Below are 22,469 nucleotides of genomic sequence, written 5' to 3' on the forward strand. Positions count from 1 at the left end.
ACTCGAAAATGCAATTTTAGTTTTGTCTTTAATGTGTATTAAGTGATTTCATTAATTGCATAATATAATTGTTTTATCCTTTACTGTGCGATCAACAAAGAGCTACAATCAAGACCACTAAAATGTAGCGGTAATGATATTTTAAAAACCAAGTGGAAAAAGATCAAATTAAATGGCGGTTTTGTCTATACAGTATATGAAAACATTTCTAAAATGTTAATAATACACCGTGCAATGGATATTCAATAAAATTACAATGGGACCATTGTTTCTACGCTTTTATTAATTTAATACCAAAATAACACGTTTATTATAACATTATGATTACGCATTATTTACAGTTAACAAATCAAAAAACAATGTTAATTACTAGCACATATTTTCTAAGATGCACTGTTATTTAGACAAAAACGATTTTGAGTGGTAACGACGTCTAATACATATAAGTGCACTTGTGTTAAGGTCGTTCTATTCCTAATTTCCCACTTTGTTCTTATAATAAAATTAACATCCCATATAAATATATTAAATCACACAGATCATCCATCAACTGCATAAGAAAATTATCCTGAGAATGTCTGAATTGGTTACTTGTAGATATCCGAACATTAAGGAACCAATTTAATATCCATCCCTCTTCCATACTGCTCACGCAGCAGTCTCACAGTAACATATTAAATATGAATTTCATTTAATTCTGCATTTCAATTGCAATTATTTTTCATTTAGCACTTGCTATATACCTCAAGCTCTTGTAGACAGGTATCAGAAAAAAGATGCACTATTAATGTCGAGTCCCCAACACCACTAGTCAGATACTGCTCCATTTCACCCATCTTCTCCTTTTCCAGCTCCCTCATGTTCCGAATGATCTTCGTTCCTCTGTCCTGAAGGAGGTCAAACATATTTGCAAATATCCCAAATATTATACAGTGGTTTCCTCATAGCCATAAATAAAAAAACTCAAATTTGAAAATGTAATTCTGGGTTAAGTTACTTTGAAAAATCTGCCAAAGTTATGGCTGATTATAAACATCAAAAATATATTGATTCGCATCCTTCAAACAGAGCCAGTAATGTTTGCTCTCCAATGTGGTGAGCAGCAAATCAAATTTCCTGAATACAAATCTGTTCCAGAATGTTCTCTCTACCTTTATGCTCTCGATGATGGCAGCCACGACCTCGTGCTTGACAAACAGCGGGTGCCTGCGATCTGGCTTACTCTGGAAGCGCGGTTTCTTCTTTACAGGATCTTCAGGCCCAAAGTCTGGAGAACGGGTCTCTTTCAGTTGTTTGATGTCCTCCACAAAGATAAAGGGCTTAAAAACAGACCTTGGTGACGACAAAAGCAGGCATGTTATCCCACATGAAGGTGATCCATACTGATATAAGACTGTACCTATTTGAAAGATCTGTATAATCGTATGAATAAGAACGATAAAAATGATGATGATCTACAGTAGGGGCAGTCTAGAGTATTGTGTTTGTAAAGGTCACCTTTCTGGGTCAGGGGTCCCAGTAAAGTAGTGAACCCCTGGCAGGGAGGGGTCCCTGGGCACCACAGACACCATACTCCCCGTTGTCATGAACATGCCTTGCTTATTGATACCACTGTCTTTGTCCCTCAGGATCCCCATCATGGTCTCAGCTGTGATGTGTCCTGTAACATCAGTTATGTATGAATGACAATATTTAACTGGCATGGATGATAGGTGTACCTGTAAAAAAACAGTCTTTTAGTGTCAGACACAACTCTAATAAATTAGTTGGGTTTACTTTCCTTATTAATAATACATTTCCTCAATACCCTCTGCTTAATGACCATTTTCCAAAGCAGTGCTAACCAACAACCAACCAAACAACTAACCATTGCTTTGCTCTAGCATTCTGTGTCCTGCACAGTATCGAGCTCGCGCTGATTCCATTCTGGCCGTATTCACGCAAGAGTAGACTTCTGCAAAGTTGAACTCGGACTTTCCGTCCCACCAGCCTCTGCTCTCTGCATACTGTCTCATTTCTGGGTGCTCCTTGTCAATCTTGGTGGTTATGGAGTACTGGTTGGAGATATTGCGATGTCCCTCTTTGAAGCAAATGAACGGCAACAATTATTGTAAATTCTCAAGCAGAAAAAACTAAGTACCAAATATTAACATATTAACTAAATAATTCTCGTGGACCAGACGGACTGGCAGAGGACACCCAAAACCTGACAGAGTCCCAAACAGTGAGCTTGTGGCCACCAAGGTTCAGCATTTACCCTCAACTCTCTCAGCTGCCCAGAACTTCCCAGAGGTCTCCAGCACCCAGGCCTCCGTCCTGTCTGATATCAGGAAGCTGTTGTGGTAAGTGAAGCTGCTCTCGTCCTCCATGCAGTTTCCTCCCTGCCCATATTTCTCCAGCAGATCCACAATAACTTCTACGGCCTTTTGGGCTGTGTCTGCTCTCTCCAGAGCAAGTCTAAAGATGTAGGCCAACGACAGGTGTTTTTGATGTTCTAAATAACAGGCATCATGACTACAAGGTAAGTGAATATGTTCGTATTCTTCCGAGTTAAATACATGCAAAGCAGGACATTTGTTATACTAACTTGTCATGGTAGAACTGGATCACTGGTCATTGAAAATCAGATTCATTGGCTAAGTATGTTCACACAAAAAATTTGCCTCAGCTGTCAAAGGCTCTCATACATAATTGACATGCATTATGTACAGTAGGCATAGAGAAAATGGTGGAAATCATTCATTATGCATTTGATAGAAACGTTGGAGGGTGTGGTATAGTAAAGGCAATCAGAAAACCAGGAACCCTGACTACAGCTGCTGAAGGACACTGAGGATCAAAACTCACCTGAGCAGATCCATACCCAGCAGGGCCTCTTCATCACCAACACTCTCTCTGCCCCATACAGCCTCATTGCCAATGCACACCTGGTGTTCGTTTGCCCCCATCTCCGCACCCCACAGCCAAGCAGGGCGACTCAGCACTACCGCATAGGTATGTGGGACCTGCTCAATCTCTACGTACGTGCACTAGAGAGCAGTAAAACACAACGAGAAGCGATCAGGCGCTACGTCAGTTTTCATTTGGTTAAAGTTTTTACTGGTGCAAGTGTCTAGATGAGCCGGTAAAATCTACTTTCTGCTCAGCAAATTCGTATAACGAGCACCTCGACTTTTTCTCCTGCGCTGTAGTCCTTAGCAGGGTAATACAGCACCTCCTGCACCTCATCACAGGGTCTGTCCGAGTTCTTTCCGAAAATAACACGCTGGCCGACAGTGGATGGAGGCAAAGCCACCAGCGTGTCACAAGATGAAGGAAACATCCTAAACAAACAGAAGTCATTTCTCTAGATTACAATAACTATTAGCATTATAGAAATTTTATCATGAATATATATGCTCCAGAATCGACTAAATCCAAAACAAGTTCATAATTGCCTGTGCATGTATTTACAAATGCTGGGACCGCTTGATAATCAGTCAAGGACCCGCACTGCCTGACATTTGCACACTGTAAACACTTACAACGTATATAATATTTTTGGTCATACCTGTCATCCAGCGGTAATAAACTCCGTATAAAATGCTTCTTATGCACTTTTTCTGTTACTTTTTATTGCATGGTTTCAGAGATATCAATGACGCTGTTACTTGTATTTACATGGCTGCTTCATTGCAGAGAAGGCGTAAGTCCCATTTGACTCGGAAGCACTAACAGCGGCGTCACGGCGATCGGCCATGTGTTACTGTTAAGGTTCCTAATAGCTCATGTAACGAGCGCACTAAGACCTATTTCAACAGCACGCTATGTTTTGGCAATCCTTAGATTTTACTTTGTTTAGTTATATAAGCTAAATGATCATCGGTATATCGTCCAGGTGTACCTCAGCCTTTGGTTCCGGATTCCCGACTGACCCTGCTTGGAATAAGCGATAGGGCGGCTGGTAGACGGACTTGGCCGATGAAATTTCATCTACCTAAAACAGCGATCCGTTATGGGGTGAAGGGATTGTTTTATTGCGGGCCAGTTGTGAGATGTAACGGAAGATACAAAGAATTGAATCACCTATTGCAGTTTCTGATGAAAGGTAAATTATGACCGTGTGGCGTGACTGAAATATGTGTAAATCGTTACTCGAAAATGCAATTTTAGTTTTGTCTTTAATGTGTATTAAGTGATTTCATTAATTGCATAATATAATTGTTTTATCCTTTACTGTGCGATCAACAAAGAGCTACAATCAAGACCACTAAAATGTAGCGGTAATGATATTTTAAAAACCAAGTGGAAAAAGATCAAATTAAATGGCGGTTTTGTCTATACAGTATATGAAAACATTTCTAAAATGTTAATAATACACCGTGCAATGGATATTCAATAAAATTACAATGGGACCATTGTTTCTACGCTTTTATTAATTTAATACCAAAATAACACGTTTATTATAACATTATGATTACGCATTATTTACAGTTAACAAATCAAAAAACAATGTTAATTACTAGCACATATTTTCTAAGATGCACTGTTATTTAGACAAAAACGATTTTGAGTGGTAACGACGTCTAATACATATAAGTGCACTTGTGTTAAGGTCGTTCTATTCCTAATTTCCCACTTTGTTCTTATAATAAAATTAACATCCCATATAAATATATTAAATCACACAGATCATCCATCAACTGCATAAGAAAATTATCCTGAGAATGTCTGAATTGGTTACTTGTAGATATCCGAACATTAAGGTCTCACAGTAACATATTAAATATGAATTTCATTTAATTCTGCATTTCAATTGCAATTATTTTTCATTTAGCACTTGCTATATACCTCAAGCTCTTGTAGACAGGTATCAGAAAAAAGATGCACTATTAATGTCGAGTCCCCAACACCACTAGTCAGATACTGCTCCATTTCACCCATCTTCTCCTTTTCCAGCTCCCTCATGTTCCGAATGATCTTCGTTCCTCTGTCCTGAAGGAGGTCAAACATATTTGCAAACATCCCAAATATTATACAGTGGTTTCCTCATAGCCATAAATTAAAAAAATCAAATTTGAAAATGTAATTCTGGGTTAAGTTACTTTGAAAAATCTGCCAAAGTTATGGCTGATTATAAACATCAAAAATATATTGATTTGCATCCTTCAAACAGAGCCAGTAATGTTTGCTCTCCAATGTGGTGAGCAGCAAATCAAATTTCCTGAATACAAATCTGTTCCAGAATGTTCTCTCTACCTTTATGCTCTCGATGATGGCAGCCACGACCTCGTGCTTGACAAACAGCGGGTGCCTGCGATCTGGTTTACTCTGGAAGCGCGGTTTCTTCTTTACAGGATCTTCAGGCCCAAAGTCTGGAGAACGGGTCTCTTTCAGTTGTTTGATGTCCTCCACAAAGATAAAGGGCTTAAAAACAGACCTTGGTGACGACAAAAGCAGGCATGTTATCCCACATGAAGGTGATCCATACTGATATAAGACTGTACCTATTTGAAAGATCTGTATAATCGTATGAATAAGAACGATAAAAATGATGATGATCTACAGTAGGGGCAGTCTAGAGTATTGTGTTTGTAAAGGTCACCTTTCTGGGTCAGGGGTCCCAGTAAAGTAGTGAACCCCTGGCAGGGAGGGGTCCCTGGGCACCACAGACACCATACTCCCCGTTGTCATGAACATGCCTTGCTTATTGATACCACTGTCTTTGTCCCTCAGGATCCCCATCATGGTCTCAGCTGTGATGTGTCCTGTAACATCAGTTATGTATGAATGACAATATTTAACTGGCATGGATGATAGGTGTACCTGTAAAAAAACAGTCTTTTAGTGTCAGACACAACTCTAATAAATTAGTTGGGTTTACTTTCCTTATTAATAATACATTTCCTCAATACCCTCTGCTTAATGACCATTTTCCAAAGCAGTGCTAACCAACAACCAACCAAACAACTAACCATTGCTTTGCTCTAGCATTCTGTGTCCTGCACAGTATCGAGCTCGCGCTGATTCCATTCTGGCCGTATTCACGCAAGAGTAGACTTCTGCAAAGTTGAACTCGGACTTTCCGTCCCACCAGCCTCTGCTCTCTGCATACTGTCTCATTTCTGGGTGCTCCTTGTCAATCTTGGTGGTTATGGAGTACTGGTTGGAGATATTGCGATGTCCCTCTTTGAAGCAAATGAACGGCAACAATTATTGTAAATTCTCAAGCAGAAAAAACTAAGTACCAAATATTAACATATTAACTAAATAATTCTCGTGGACCAGACGGACTGGCAGAGGACACCCAAAACCTGACAGAGTCCCAAACAGTGAGCTTGTGGCCACCAAGGTTCAGCATTTACCCTCAACTCTCTCAGCTGCCCAGAACTTCCCAGAGGTCTCCAGCACCCAGGCCTCCGTCCTGTCTGATATCAGGAAGCTGTTGTGGTAAGTGAAGCTGCTCTCGTCCTCCATGCAGTTTCCTCCCTGCCCATATTTCTCCAGCAGATCCACAATAACTTCTACGGCCTTTTGGGCTGTGTCTGCTCTCTCCAGAGCAAGTCTAAAGATGTAGGCCAACGACAGGTGTTTTTGATGTTCTAAATAACAGGCATCATGACTACAAGGTAAGTGAATATGTTCGTATTCTTCCGAGTTAAATACATGCAAAGCAGGACATTTGTTATACTAACTTGTCATGGTAGAACTGGATCACTGGTCATTGAAAATCAGATTCATTGGCTAAGTATGTTCACACAAAGAATTTGCCTCAGCTGTCAAAGGCTCTCATACATAATTGACATGCATTATGTACAGTAGGCATAGAGAAAATGGTGGAAATCATTCATTATGCATTTGATAGAAACGTTGGAGGGTGTGGTATAGTAAAGGCAATCAGAAAACCAGGAACCCTGACTACAGCTGCTGAAGGACACTGAGGATCAAAACTCACCTGAGCAGATCCATACCCAGCAGGGCCTCTTCATCACCAACACTCTCTCTGCTCCATACAGCCTCATTGCCAATGCACACCTGGTGTTCGTTTGCCCCCATCTCCGCACCCCACAGCCAAGCAGGGCGACTCAGCACTACCGCATAGGTATGTGGGACCTGCTCAATCTCTACGTACGTGCACTAGAGAGCAGTAAAACACAACGAGAAGCGATCAGGCGCTACGTCAGTTTTCATTTGGTTAAAGTTTTTACTGGTGCAAGTGTCTAGATGAGCCGGTAAAATCTACTTTCTGCTCAGCAAATTCGTATAACGAGCACCTCGACTTTTTCTCCTGCGCTGTAGTCCTTAGCAGGGTAATACAGCACCTCCTGCACCTCATCACAGGGTCTGTCCGAGTTCTTTCCGAAAATAACACGCTGGCCGACAGTGGATGGAGGCAGAGCCACCAGCGTGTCACAAGATGAAGGAAACATCCTAAACAAACATTAGTCATTTCTGTATATCACCACATTTAATAAAATTCATGTTTAACATTACATGCCCGTTGACAGAAATTATACAACACGCTACCCGTGTTTAATTAAAAAACGTCTTTAACTCGCTTTGTTACTGAACCAAACTGGCAGAAATGTATCAAGACATGATAATGCAGTATATAATAAACATTTACAACGAATATCAAGGGCGAAGTATTAACTACACAGTAACGTGTACTCAGATGAAGAATCGTGCGCTTTTGTCATACAATCAGCACCATTTGACTATACCTGTTAAGCAACTGTGATAAAATTACTCTTTTACAGTTTATTTTTCACTTCAATTTGTAATTCACTTCACTTCAGTTTTTTTTTTTATAATTCTCATGACTTATTTGACTCGGAAGAACAAGCGGCGTCATCACGGAAGTCACGTGTTTTCTGTCACGGCTTATCATAGTCGTCATTTAATAGTTACATTCAGTGACATTTTCTCAGTTAAATGTTTTCATTGTATTATAAAATGATTTCAGCTAAAGTACTATTTTGTTGATTCGGTAGATAATATCAGCCCATTTCTAAGTGAACCCGCCCCATATGTCTAGGCAACGGTGCCCAGTTATTTCCATGTGGGCAAACATTTATGAATCATTTATTTATGTTTGTTTGTTTATTTGTTTAGATGGAGGAAAGGTAAACTTATAAAATTACACGATTTACCACATTTTAAAGAAATTGTTATTCTGTGTAATACAAAACAAAATAGCATACTCTAGGACAGTGTCATAAGAAACAATGTCATTAAACAATGTTTATCTGGACGTTTATTTGATATGGAGTTTTGCATAGAAATACAAGCTATAACCACAAATTAAATTGTATTGAAAAAGAGAGAGAATGTTGGCCAGCATGTCTTGCATGCTGCTTTTGCGTTCTGAGAATCTGTTATCCAGCCCAATAAGAAATATTTCGGTAACTTTCCTGTCCCGAGATGAGCCTCGCTCCAGCACTCAGGAAGTTGTAGGCTGGCTGAGCATCAGCGCATTCATGTGATATCCAAGGCTAAGTCTGATATGCGGGCGTACGCTGGGTCTCTCTACCGGGTGGGGGATGGACGCCGTTGTTATGTGTTCTCAAGTGCCACATCTTCGGGCGAAGTACCGGCTTACTTCCAGCACTGGCAATCTTCTGCCTTCCCTGCTCCCGCATTTCCTCCGCGCACAGTTTTCCACACGGAAGAAAATAAAACGCAGTATGTCGAGTTCCAGTTTGATTGCTGCAAAGTGGCCAATTATAGAACAGACATACTGTGATGCTTCTGTCAAGGCAAGTTTAGTCAAGTGGGTGACTTAATGAGTTCAGTTTCTAAGGTCACACATCCAGAAATACACCTGCCTGGAATCTCTGGGCCCTTTCTTACATTTGGATTCAACTCTTAATGCTTTTTGTGTTTGCTGTCTTTAGTTCATGTTTAACTTTCCTTCCTTCCATGTCTGAGAAACACGATACACTATTATACTCAATTAATCTATTGAGCTGTCAATGGTTTACTGACATTGTAATGAAATAAGACCAACAATGAGGTTTCTTTGGTAGAAATAAAATGGGATTGTGCACCTGTATTTCTGCTGTCTATGTGAATATGACATCATTTCCTTATTAATTGTACTGCATTCATTCCTTCGTTCTCTTTATTTTTAAGTATGACAGCAAACTAAATCGATTTCTTTAAATTAGCCAAACACCTAATTAGTTTTTCTTCTGGACATGCTTAAGATTCAAGATTTCATTGGTCATATGCACAGTTGTACAGATACAACTTGCAGTGAAGTGAGAATCTGGTTTTCTCCTGCACTGGATAAAAAGAGAGCATTGACAAATAAATAAATAAATTAAAAGGCAGCATGCAAAGGGTGCAGTGAGAAGCATAAATAAATAACAGACAGTTCTGAAAAGAATCTTTGTCCAGGTTGAGAAGCCTGGTGGCCTAGAATCTCCTCTTCAGCCTCTCGGTTTGGTCCCAGTGGTATAGGAATGAAAAGCATTGGGTAATGCAAGAAAAATGGAAGACAGGAGAGGGAGAGAGAAGGTATAGCCTGGGATCCTTGGGGAGGGGGGATCTTAGAGGAGAGGATGGATTGAGAGGATATGTGGAACAGACATGGATGACTGAGAAGGGGCCCCAGCAGATTATCGGCGGTGCCGAGGGACAAACGCACAAATGAAAAGCTGTGCAGTAGCTCAGAATTAGTAAGAGTAACACATCTTCTGATTAAAAGGCTCAAAATCCATAGCAGGAGGAAGGATTTTGTCGTTTCATCAGCAAGAAATTTATTGCCTTTTTAATTGTGGAAAAAAAATAGGTCTGAATAATTTAAACTTACCTATAAATGGCATAAACATTACTCACCATAATTTGTTTCTTAATTCACATGTGAGAGAGGAATACAATCAAATATAGGTTACATTATTAGGATGTAATTAAAACGATTGACTAGTTTTGAATTGCAAACATAACACATTAATTTTTACCATTGCAGGGTTTGCATTGATATATAAGATTATTTATATTTTTGCTTGTTATGCTTTAAACTGATAACGTACTTTTACGGTTCCTTTATTGTAATGTTACGTGCAGTTTAATTTTTCCCAGAAGAGGGCGACACTGCCCTGGCTTTTAGGAAAACCTCTCACTTTCATGTCACTGCTGCAAGACATGTTATTTTGACGTCACTGATATGGTGACCCAAGATATATAAGCAGAATTTTCAATATCAAAAGAAGCCCACGCTCTAAAATATCATCCGCTGTTACATTAAAAGCTTCTTTACGGTTCTTTAGTATCCTCACTACAGTTTCGGTTATCGTCAAATTTTAATCCATGCAACATCGATGGAAAAATGCTAGAACTCCGTAGGTAATATCATGAAGAACTGTGTGTTTAAAGATCACTCGCATAAAGGGATTTTAACTTTAGCCTCATTCACAGAAACGGATTTGAAAATGGAAAGCTGGACTTATATCTGTGTAATAATGTATCTACTGCAATTTTCAACTCATTTTTAAATGTCGGTCACTTGATATTTGAGGCAAAACTTCAAATGATTTGGGATAATCATGAAGTTGAAGTTCTAAATACTTTGGCTCGACCGAATAATGTTTATGTTAACGCACAACCATTTAAATACATTGTCAGGCGAAATGTTCAACATAAGGAACTTAAAGGTGCTGATAAAACATTGTTTCATTTCAAATCATTTCAAATAAACTAAAATGTTGCTTTAGTATAATGTAATTTTCAAATGAACTGTTACGTCTAAAATTTCCTTAATGTCTCAGATTGTGGACTGATCGTTCAATACTGATCATATAATTTGATCCCATCTCCTAAATTTACATGTAGTCAAAGTGTTTGTAATTTTTGTTTGGAAAGGACTAATCTTTTCGATATCAGAAAAACATTCATCGAGTGTTAGGTCAATTTTCTTGGACCTTGTCTCAGATGAAAATTAATGTTTCTTTTTAGCACATTTTGCAACGAGATTCATTCCGAACTCACGCACATATAAATACGTATAGGGTTTTAAAGCCTTATTCTACTATGACCAACAATATATAACTATAAAAATAACAAAACAATAATAAAGCCAATTGTCTTTTTTTTTTGCATTATCGTCTTAACAAGCGATAGCGTCTAAATATTTCGAAAGTATTTCGTTATTTTTTCGTTAATGATGTGCAGTCGAACATTTTTATAAAATGTCGTCTTTTAGTCATTTGTGAGATTTTTAGTACTGTAAATTTCGGTTAGGAATCATTGAATTTGTATACAATTAGCAGGTAATTCTTACTTGCATAATTACAGTAATTACAACAGGAAGGTAACCCTGTTTCATTTAAAAGCTTAACATGGGGATATGCTTGGTTTTGTACAAAAAGGTGTGTTATATTTGCCTTAAAATTTCCGATTTATTCAAATGTCATAATGTAAACTGATTGTACAATCAATGATTTGATTGTATTCTAAATACAAAACAGCAAAACAGTTATAAATCTGACTGTAAGATGCTAGGAACATTATTATAGTATAGTTTAATTTCGTAATCAGGTAATTATAATGAATAATATACATCCATCGCAGCAAAAAACTTTTTTTTCAATATTTGCCTTAACCTAAGGGTGGCGCTGATGTGTTGACAATTAATTTTCGCGGGGAATGCGTCACATGCCATCAAAGTGTCGTGTATACAATAATAATGTAGAAAAACTTTATTTTTTACCCTTTTAACACAGTATTGATATGTATGTCTGCAAAATGGTGAATAGGTATGACGTAATGTGCAGTGATTTTTTTTTTTTTTTGTAAAAGTACTAAACTCTGGCAAAGTAATGTAACTAACCAATTGCGAGATGATTGACATTATCTGACCCAAGTAAGGGACAAATCACGACATGGTTTCCTTGATCATTGAGGCGGGTAGTTTAATCCTCCGTCCCGTGTGGCCGGGTCGGGTTTCGCCTATTTGATGTCCTAGCATTTTGGCTTGAAACCCGTAATGAGTTTTATCCAGGGCGCAGCAAGGGGGCATACCAGGCAACCCGGACAAAGGTGGTGACGGACAACTGCTTGTGTCTTCGACCCCAGGCGCTTCTCTGCAATAAAGATTTGTCCGTATTTATATCGTGTCGCTATCACACCTCCGTCATTTATCCTTAATATAATCATTTCATGAATAATATCCATTCATCCATTTTTTTGTACCCGCTAGTCCGATGTAGGGTAGATTTACTCTAATTTGATTGAGTTTCTTGTGTTTCATTTAATTCCAAAATCAAAACTAGATTACAATAGGCTTAGCGTTATTTTAGTAGTTCAAAAAAAAAAAAAAATTTCCTATTATTTTCCCTATTATTTTTATATAAGTGGTTTTAACTATCCTTTTTTCAAGTTCATTGAAATGTATTACATTTAAATTTGAGGTGTCACACATATCTGAGTGGGAATAAACATTTATTGGGTTATTTATATATTGGCATAAGAAAATCATTCGAAATGTATACTTGTGACTGGGAAATAATAATAATCATAATAATAATAATAATAACAATAATAATAATTATTATTATTAGTAGTAGTAGTAGTAGTAGTATTAGTAGCAGTAGTATTATTATTAGTATTATTATCGCTGATACTTGTATTTATGTATATATAACAGCTGAGATTTCATCCGACACAAGAAAAAAATTCTTCTCGGTCAGTTTGAAATGCGCTTTTTAAAATGAGGATGTCTGAATGAGTTTCCTGTCTCTAATGTTCTCTGGCCCAGGCTCACAGCCTAATTATTCTTTTGGTTTTTCTTTAGCATCGGACGCCGGAGTAGTTACACACAAAGAAGTCAGAGAGCATCCTTGAACCGTGTCAATGCGGGGCCACTGATATTCAAATAACGGTGCATGCACCGTTTGACCGCGCGGTGACAAAATCGTTTTGAAGTCATTTGCATATAGCTTTTTCCCATTTCCAAAGGTAAGAAACAGTTGCATTTCCCATAACATCAGATAGAGTGTTGTGCTTTTTTTAATTTAATTTTGCTTTACATTCATTCATGGCTCGCATCACTCCATTTGCCATGCAAATTTAAGCAGTTAATTTAGACCATTTAAATAGATATTCAGTGGAGATTTGTCATCAAAACCATAGGACTTCTCCCTTCGGAAAACCACAGACAAAGTTGGCAGAACAAATGATGTCTCGCAGATTAATTAGATATTTGATAAGACACGAATCTCTAATCGGGAATACAAGACTCGGGGGGGGGGGGGGGGGGGGTTGTTATGCGCCCCAAGTCATAATTAATAACGTTTAACGTTATTTTCATTTGGCCAAGAAAATCAAGTTCCGGGGTATTAATTATTGATTTATTCCACAGAGTAAAACGTTCGTCAGTTCGCGATTTGCTTTTATTAGCAATATGTGATTGAATCAGAATAGACTCCTGATAATTTGCATTACTATTTAGCTATTCTAGAAGTAGTAAACATACTGACAATACAACCAAGAAATCGGGATCCGTGCTATTATTGCTATAATAACAAGGTTTTTATTTTCAATCAATAAATTTACCGCATTAATCTTAATAAAATAAAAAATAATAGAAGACGAAATGCTTTCTCATAAAAGAACAAACGCTTTGGATTTGATGCAGATCCTTTTAATTATAAGAAAATGGGAGGCTTATACTTGCGATTTCTTATACAAGAAAACGTTTATATTATATTTAAACGAATGTATTTCAATTACTCGAGAGAAAAGAAACGATTAAGCTCATGTTTAAATAGCTGTTTACATACATATTGATATTAACAAAGTGCATCGAAAGTAAACTTCCTGAATTTCAGGAAACGAACCACGGACAAAACGATCATGAACATATACAGGGAAAAATAACATGTTCCTCGTTATTTTATATGTACACAATGAATGTCAAAGATACACATCATCCCACCAAGCTCACCCGTTCCGCTCAGCAGCATTGTGTACGTTTATCCATACAAAAAATATTCATATAAGGTCTTCAACCGTCTGGCTTGAATTATATAATAGGCAAAAAAGGTCGTAATTAAATTATTTGAGCCTCATAAATTGCCTGCGATTAAAGACATTTTATTAGTTTTGTGATGTGATTTGAATTATAAAAGGTATTGCGCTCAGCAGATGAAATCTGGCAAAGACAACATCGTGCAGCCAACAGCGTTGCACACACCCCAGACCCGTTTTTTTCTTTTAAATAAAGTGTTACTTTTAAGTTGATTTAATCATTTATAAAGTCATCTTCGAGGTCGTTTGAATATATTTTATGGCTCATACATGTTTATGACTCGTTAAGCGGGGATGAGTCTTTGACAGTGATTCTGTTGGAGTTTACCCCCTCCAAAATAAGTTCTGGTGACTCGGACCTCGGTGTTTCCAGGTTACTGGTGTCCGTGTCACTATCGCTTCCTTTTTTGCCTCCTCCTCCAGCGGTGTGGGTTTTAATGTGCTTGCTCAAGTGATCGCTCCTCATGAACCGCTTGTTGCACACCGGACAAGCAAACCTTTTTTCTCCGGTGTGCGTGCGAAGGTGCCTCTGAAGTTCGTCGGATCTCGTAAATCTTTTGCCACAAAAGAGCCAGTTGCAGACAAACGGTCGTTCCCCGGTGTGCCATCGAAGGTGGGCTTTTAGGTGAGATGTTTTGCCATATACCTTTCCGCAGCCGGGGATGTGGCAGCTATGGAGTCCTTTCCTCCGCAGGCTTGCTCCGGCAGGCCCTAGGCGTTCAGCTTCTTGACAGTTCGGGCAATCGCACGTCGCCCGGCCAGAGTACCTCCTGGATGACCTGGATGAGCTCCCTAACCCCGAGCTACCACTTGAGATCATGGAATTAGTGGTGGATGGGTCCGTGTACGCGGGAATCACGGTCTTAAAGCCATCCTGTGTCAACAGGTGCTGACTAGTGGACAGAAGGTGAGACGCGGAGGGACTTATCCCAGTTGAGCTGAAAGCAGAATGGGTCAGAGAGGAGAAATCAGGATTAAAGCTGCCCAGCTGGGGAATAGCTTGGGGAGTTCCCGAATGTAAGGAGGTCTGTAAGGTACTGGCTGGGTTCTGAACTTCGAGCCAAGAGCTCGGATTTGTGTGAACGTCCCACCATGAAGATGCCCCGTTTGTAACCTCGCTTGAGATGGTAGAATGGAAGCCAGATTTGTACCAGGATTCATACGGGTGCCCCATTCCGACCCTCGGGTACAGGGTTTCTGCTGAAGTATGAACTTTGGAAATGAAGGCTGACTGTCCGGTTTCTTGTGACGATACGCTAGCGGAATTGGAAAACAGACTGCTGTAGTCGGAGGTAAATGCAGAGGTGGTCGGGGAGGTGGAGGCTAAGCAGAAAGCGCTGTTTCCCGTACCGGTCGTCGACGTTAGTCCCGTAGATACTCGAGTTGTCGCCACGGCGAATCCCGGCAGGCTGGATCCCAAGTTGCAACTCGAAGAAGATCTTTTCCAGGGATGAAATCCGCCCTTCGCAAAAGCATTTGAATCGGGTAGCGTTGTAAGCGGGCTGGTATTGCCAATTTTGTTGCAGGTTGCAGCCAGCATGGCTAAAGGTGTAGTTCCAAATCTTGGTTCTTCCTAACAATATGAAATAATAAAGTTAAAAGTATTAGTACAGCGTACTCAGTCCTTCGTAGCTACGTAAACTCTACATACACATAGCCCGATGCTCACTGAATATGGTTATTTAACGAGCCCATATAATACAAAAATATTTGATTCTTGGTCGTGTACTAATTTAAAAGCAGGGGAGTACAGAGATCACATAGAACATACCTGCTTAAACTTTAAATCAAGCACATAAAAACCATTTAAGTACGGAATTGTACACAAAAAGGACAACATTTAACCTCATTGTAAAAGACGACTATGTAAACAAGGTATTAACCAGTCTTTAGATCTGCTGCGTGTAGCCAACAATACGTAAAACGCATCTATCGTTTCTCTTTCTTTTTACACGAGAATGTGAAATATTTCGTTTACTTACCCCGAGTATCGACGTAGCCATAACCAGGGCTGCTCTTTACCGAATGGATTAGTCTTCCTAATCAATGATTATTAGGTATTTCTTAAACACAATTCGCCTTTCCGCAATCACAGGTCTGACAGCACTCCGTGCCTGGCGTCCCAAACTCTATCTAGTTGTAGAGAGCGCCTTCTTTGAAGTACAGCTGGCCAGAGCTCTCAGCCAATCTAAACACTGGAAGCTTCGCACGGAGAGGAGGTCAGCCAATAAGAAGTCTTGAGACAGCGGCGCAGCTATCGCTAAGCGTCTATCAATAGCTGTTACAAGGTTGCTTCTTTCAAGCATCAAGTATCCTTATAGTTTTGTACGTTTATATATACAGTACACACATTTACCCACCAACCTTATACGTCTTCTTTATAGTTATCAATTAACTTTGTATATGTTACGCGTCTCTAGAAGGGTAAGCGTTAAAAAATGGGGTATAAAAAGGGATCGGTAATTGTCGTCCGTTATTACGCAATCTATATATTTTTGATTAAACGTATATGCATGTATTGTTGTAGACTTTTTATAGATTCCACTCACAGCGACTAATTGTAATGCAGAATAGTGTATACACACACACACACACACACACACACACACACACACACACACACACACACATATATATATATATATATATATATATATATATATATATATATATATATATATATATATAAAAATTGCATGTAATACTGCCATGTCACACAAAATCCTGCCAGACAAATTAATCATTGTTATTGAATAGGTATTTTAATGTTTTATGTATTGATGACGTGGAAATGTCACTCTCAGTTTAAATCACTTAAAGAATTCTTAAGAAAAGATAATTCAGCTCTCCTTGCCCTTATCTTTGTCTGGGCTTAACTGCGAGTTTCGGTAATGCTTCTGTAAACAGTACTCGAATGCGGTCGGCTCTTATCTATGGATAACATCATGAAGAGCGACGCAGGCTTGTATTTCACACATGAAACAAACGGAAGCGCACGCCATGAGCTAAATATTGGTCGGAAGGACTTTGTTGCGACTGGATAAGTGGGCAGAAGAGGTTCTGGTACAAGAGAACAAAGGACGGGTAATTTCTACGACCATGGCAGCATCTCAACAGGTGAATTCTATGTGCTTTGCGTTGACTTGGGTGCAGGTGACGTGTGTGCGTGTCTGTGTGTGTTTAAATATATTAAATACTTGAGAGAATACTGACCGAGCCCCAGGGGTATACATTAGGGCAGAATGAGATCAGCGATCTTACTGATGGGTATACACGCTTTCACAGTATGACATTATTTCACCGACTTTGCTAACGTATCTGCGTCTTAAGAATGCGTCCCTAAATAAGAGCGGGATGCTGTGTGAGCGATCTGGGCGGTCACATGACAAACAAGTATCATGACGAGTGATTGTAATTTATGTGAATGTACAAAACTACACGTGCTAAATTGTTAAACCTCTATCAATGGTTTATCAGCGTACTCTCCATCCGAACCGTTTCGTAAAAAATCAATGCATTATGACAATGTTGCGCAGGCTGATAAAACATTTAGGGTAATTGCGTAATGTGACAATGGCCCGCTTTAGACTGAATCATGGTCCCTTTAAAAGTTCAAGCAATTTTCCAGGGAATGGCTTTCGCCGAAAGCTGTACATTAGTTTTCAATACGGCCAAATAATGTTCTATTATGAAGCTTGAATGGCGCCAGTCAGTCCAAGTGCCATTTGTGAATATCCCCACCTACAGAGAGGTGAATATAAAACAATTTCTTCAAATCCCAGGCACGGAGCTCGGAAAATTGCTTCATTTCTGCAATCATGGCAATTTGACTTGAGTGCAATTAGCACTATTAAATGTCGATTATGCATAAACAAATTTGATTGAAATGCAAAAGTGCATAGGACCTTATGAAAAGTGAATGTGGGCGGTTGCAAAGGCTTATGTATGAGCATAAATGTATGATTCATTTCTGCAGGATTTTCTATACGCTTCTAATTTTTTTGATCTTGCACTTACCTGATACGACAGCTTATTCATTTTTCTTTATTATATTGCAGTTATCCTTATGTTTAAGCTGGATATACGCATGTTACGGATCCAGTTTTTTTTTTTGGAAAAAAAAACTGTTCTGATCATTTTCTGAAAATGGATTATAAAGTACTTAAAGTTAAAGGAGATGTTTATCTTAGATCCATTGTACATAAAGGGATTTTCCTCTTTTTACTGACTGGAATAATTATGTTCACATTATTTCACGCCTGATTCGACAAATGCAAGACTTTTGAAGAAGAACTTTCCCCTAGAAATTACGAACATTTTACGGCGACAAATATAGAAGACAAAACAAAAATGTATCCATTTTATATGCATAATTATATGTTGCATGGACTATGACTAGATGAAAAAAATAATACACAGTGGTTGTCTGGTTATCGAACGTTACAATATAATATTCTACCTTTAAACAAGGCTTCTCTTTAGCAATTTCAAAGCTCGAGACTGTATAGTTTTGAAAAGCACATACAAAATTTGCACTGTTGTGAAAATCACACACAGTTCGCATATTTATTTTTGACTCCTACTTCTGGATTCCAAATAGTACATTCGTCTTAGGAGCTTTAAAACCCTACACGAGCAGTCTTTTTTTCTTCTGGTAATTAGGAGCCTATTACAAGCCATTAGATTGATCAATGTACCTTAAACAATGTGAATGATTTATTTGGTCTGAACAAAACCCTTTGCATCAATTGTGATGAGGCTGAGTGACGGTACATCCATCACGGCGTTAAACAACAAAAGATAAATGATTAATACAGGTCCGCTCATTATAATACTTGTTACAAAGGGATTCTGACCTGTTTCATTTCTACATTATTACAGTCTCGTTTTCAGCACGTTAAATGACACGGAGTGCAGGAGAAACCGCACAGTGAAATTCTATTCAGGTTACCGAAATAATTATTTGTCATTATATTATAAGGAAAAATATTATCTGTAAGCCGCAAAACATCTAATCTGAGTGTAAATGCTCTGAGAGCGATTATCTATTTATTTGTAATACCCAATTTTATGTAATGTTAATACAAAAAGAGCAATTAAATTGAAGACGGTATCTGAATTAATCCCTAGTGACAATGCAAACAGATGGTTTAATGAAATCCAGATGTTTCCGTAATATCTACTTCCATTACCTGATGACAAGTGTAACAATGAAGAAGGATATTTAGCCACACAACAAAATGTGGTATATAGTATACACATGTCAATAAAGAAGAAAACTATTTTATTAAAACGTGGGCCTATCCAAAATCTACCAATTTCTTCGTGGTTTAATTTAATGTAATGTAATTTAATTTAATTTAATTTAATAATGTACAACAATATTTATTCCATGCAGCAAGTCTGTCACGTCTGGTTAGCTGTACATGTTCATAGCAGACTATGTCGGGTTCGAATCACAGAAACCTGTTTATTTGCATATTCAAATATTTTCTCAAGCCTGCTTTGCCATAAATTAGGAGTATTCAGCTGGGCGTCCTACCGTGCCTTCTCGCGTCTTCTGTGTTGATTGTCGAACACCGGCCGCATTATACATGGTGTCAGTAAGCTTCTGCGTCTCTTGATTAAAACGGCTTTCAACAAAATACGGGGTTAGCTCATTCACAAGCTATATGCACACACATGTATTTAGCTGACTGGTGGAATGCGCGCTTCCATCTCATAAAAAAAGAATTGCGCTCACGCAGAAATTAACTCGTTCGCCAGCCAAAGGGATCTATGTGTAGGTTACCAAAATACCCCTTAAGTTACACGAATAAGCCTAAAATCACGAAAATGGCCCAAAACATTAAAAGCCAGCAGAACCGCAGATCTGTTTCTTATTTTGTGCGAGCGGCAGTACATTACCATTTTAATAACAGGTGAATTCTGTTTCAGTTGGTGCCAAAATGTCTGTAGGTGCGTGGAGCCTTGTTAAACACAGCAGGAATATGGATTTAAAACGTCGATGACTCTTTTTCTATTGTAAAAATACGACGCAAATGCGCGACGTAATTAATATAGAAGAAAATCATTCATATAGTTCAAAGTATGTCATATATTAATTGCATTGTTTTGCATTTTTTTCCGTGAATAAAAACACGTTCTGACACAATAATGTCAGCACAACGTGAAACAGTATAATACTGTACAGCCTGGCTTACAAAACATTAAAACTGCTGGTATAGCCTATCATATTTTAATTGATGTTAAATATTATATTTTGCACTAAAATAATGGTGCCCCTTAATTAAGCTCTATCTCAAATGAAAACGGACTACTGCGTACAACGTCTAAATTTGTAGGGTTTTTATGACTTATTGTAGAAGCCTGCCAAGGCAACGTTTTCATCAGTGGTGAAAACGTTTAATTTACTTATTAAGATATAATGGAAAGGGTACTGTTCTTTTAATATGTAGAACTGGTTTACCTATCGTCTTTAAGGTCAAAGTCTACGAAAAGTATAATGGTGTCTTTAATGGAAATGAGACCGCAACGAAGAAGGCCTTCAAACCAGATAGTACTTAAACCCCTTGAGTTTTGTGTTTCTCGTTTGAATTGGGCTGTCCTCAAAGAAATGTAGGCACACGCTTTGACAGGTTGTCGTCATGTAGTAAAAACACATGGGTATCGGTCATGTCACACCAGTGATAACTTTGCCCTTCATCTAACTAAAAAGACGTCTGAAATCAAGAAAATTAGCGCATCTCGTTGTTAGCACAAAATATACAATCTGCCTGTTCCGTTTCATGTGTTGAAATGTGCGATTCATCATTTTCCTCACTGTAAATTACGAAAGTGAGTAAGTTGAAATAATAATATATCTGAATATATGCGACATGGTATTGGCGGTAGTTTTATTTATAGCACATTTGACAATGGGTAAATAACACCAACAACGGATAATAATAATAGTGATAATAATAATTAATAATAATAATACGTTCACTTTCTTTGCACAAGGACCCAATTTTTATTTGAAATAAACCTCTTGACTAGTTGGTCGGGATGTACATGTCTCAATCATATCGGAGTGCTGTCATCTAACGTGTTCATAAATGCTCCACGGCTGAGAGGCGAGATGTGCTGCAGCTTGAAACGCCAATAGCCCCCTTCTTTTCCATAAATTGAGTAAGACCATGTGATTCTCGATACGCTCTGCTGGGCTATGTAGTTACGCTTAGTTTCTCGTGATGAATTGTGATTTTGAGGTCATTAAAACGCCACTAATACAAGGCCGAATCCAAATACAAACGACAGCATTTATTCATAGTATTCGTAACTTAGATATTTCATGTTAATATATTTTGGTTATAAGTTCTGTCATTTCCAGTATAAAAGAATCGCAGGAGTATATTAACGGAAATAAGATATCACGTGTCTTCGCAGCTACAAGTTACTTTTGCTGATTTAAAGTAGGCTACATTAAATGTAGCTGAAATATTGTTCAGTTTGTTGAAGTAAATTTGTCTTAGATGCTCGTTTTAAAATATTTAATCACGTTTAGTTTTTTTAACGTGACTTGCATAAAATGTTTTGGATCAGTAAGGGAGGTGGAACAGGCCGTAATGTCATTGAAAACACTTTAAACATCTCATTGCGAGCGTTGGTATTGCTTACTGTTCAGATATATTCACAAAAATGGATTTCTAGAGAACAGCACCTAATGTATTTCAGAAACCAAAGATTAGTTCGTTCATAATGCTTAGGCCCAAAACCTTACTACAAAGGTTATCTAGGCCTATATTAAAACTAAGACTTTAATGGAGCAGCTATTTTAGATACTGTGTTAAATTGATGTACGATCAAATGCCTACTGTTTCTTTAATTTATTTATTGATATCTTGCAGACACACCAGAAATATACCTACATAAATTAAATATCCCAAATTGTATTCGCACCTGAATCAACGATGCTATGTAGTCTAATAAAATGGTTCAGGATGTGCAACGTCTCTGGCGTTTTGAACCTATTTTGTTATCGTGTTCAATCTACAGAGTAACTTGCATAACCAGACTAACCACCACAGGTACATCTCCAGTTTAACGTAATTACAGTGAAACACGCGATCTTGCTACTTAATATATATGCATTTTTTCCATGTTATATAGCAGACAGTGTACATGTTGACTAAAGCTATAAGCTCCCTGCAGGAGTGGCATTGTATCTACTGGCTCTCCTCCTTGTACATGGGTGTCTAGGTATGTGGCATCGGGGCGACAGCTTCGCGAAGACCGCTCACGATCTCCTCTTTTCTAGCGCTAGGTTTCATTCAGGGGTATTGCTGCGCCGTGCCAAAGAGGTAGACCAAATTAACAGGCGACACAACCTAGACGTTTATTGCTTGACAGCTGCGCATTGTTTTCAGTAGAAATGTTTGCTGTAGACTTGATCACTGCTTAAATTAATGCTGCGTTTT

At 38.3% G+C, this 22,469-nt stretch overlaps 2 protein-coding genes and 1 long non-coding RNA gene across 9 annotated transcripts in view; 1 reads left to right on the forward strand and 2 right to left on the reverse strand.

Annotated features, from left to right (window-relative positions):
• Positions 1-7,819, reverse strand: part of scrn3 (secernin 3) — an 11,692-nt gene extending 3,873 nt beyond the window's left edge. Inside the window, exons 1-8 of one of the 7 annotated variants that reach the window (XM_048978058.1) lie at positions 3,551-3,688; positions 3,167-3,323; positions 2,848-3,029; positions 2,258-2,457; positions 1,868-2,080; positions 1,498-1,660; positions 1,152-1,332; positions 266-887 (exon numbers count right to left, since the gene is read on the reverse strand). In XM_048978058.1, coding sequence (XP_048834015.1) covers positions 726-887; positions 1,152-1,332; positions 1,498-1,660; positions 1,868-2,080; positions 2,258-2,457; positions 2,848-3,029; positions 3,167-3,322 — 1,257 coding nt within the window. In that variant the 5' untranslated portion in view covers position 3,323; positions 3,551-3,688 and the 3' untranslated portion in view covers positions 266-725. Of the gene's footprint in view, positions 1-265; positions 888-1,151; positions 1,333-1,497; positions 1,661-1,867; positions 2,081-2,257; positions 2,458-2,847; positions 3,030-3,166; positions 3,324-3,550; positions 3,689-4,397; positions 4,975-5,238; positions 5,420-5,584; positions 5,748-5,954; positions 6,168-6,344; positions 6,545-6,934; positions 7,117-7,253; positions 7,411-7,703 lie in introns of those variants that run through there. The other 6 variants (XM_048978064.1, XM_048978059.1, XM_048978063.1 and 3 more) reach the window with 6 other exon arrangements.
• Positions 7,820-13,380: 5,561 nt separating this feature from the next.
• On the reverse strand, positions 13,381-16,282 carry LOC125710299 (transcription factor Sp9-like). Its single transcript, XM_048979884.1, has 2 exons — positions 15,993-16,282; positions 13,381-15,583 (listed from the first exon to the last, which is right to left on the reverse strand). The coding sequence occupies exons 1-2, from the start codon at positions 16,011-16,013 to the stop codon at positions 14,285-14,287; spliced, it is 1,320 nt and encodes a 439-aa protein (XP_048835841.1). The 5' UTR covers positions 16,014-16,282; the 3' UTR covers positions 13,381-14,284.
• Positions 16,283-17,014: 732 nt separating this feature from the next.
• The window catches only part of LOC125710326 (uncharacterized), a 28,069-nt gene continuing 22,614 nt past the window's right edge, over positions 17,015-22,469 (forward strand). Inside the window, exon 1 of the long non-coding RNA XR_007382967.1 lies at positions 17,015-17,127. This is a non-coding gene — a long non-coding RNA (uncharacterized LOC125710326). The remainder of the gene's footprint in view (positions 17,128-22,469) is intronic.

Source organism: Brienomyrus brachyistius, chromosome 16, assembly GCF_023856365.1.
Source record: "Brienomyrus brachyistius isolate T26 chromosome 16, BBRACH_0.4, whole genome shotgun sequence".
Taxonomy (NCBI): domain Eukaryota; kingdom Metazoa; phylum Chordata; class Actinopteri; order Osteoglossiformes; family Mormyridae; genus Brienomyrus; species Brienomyrus brachyistius.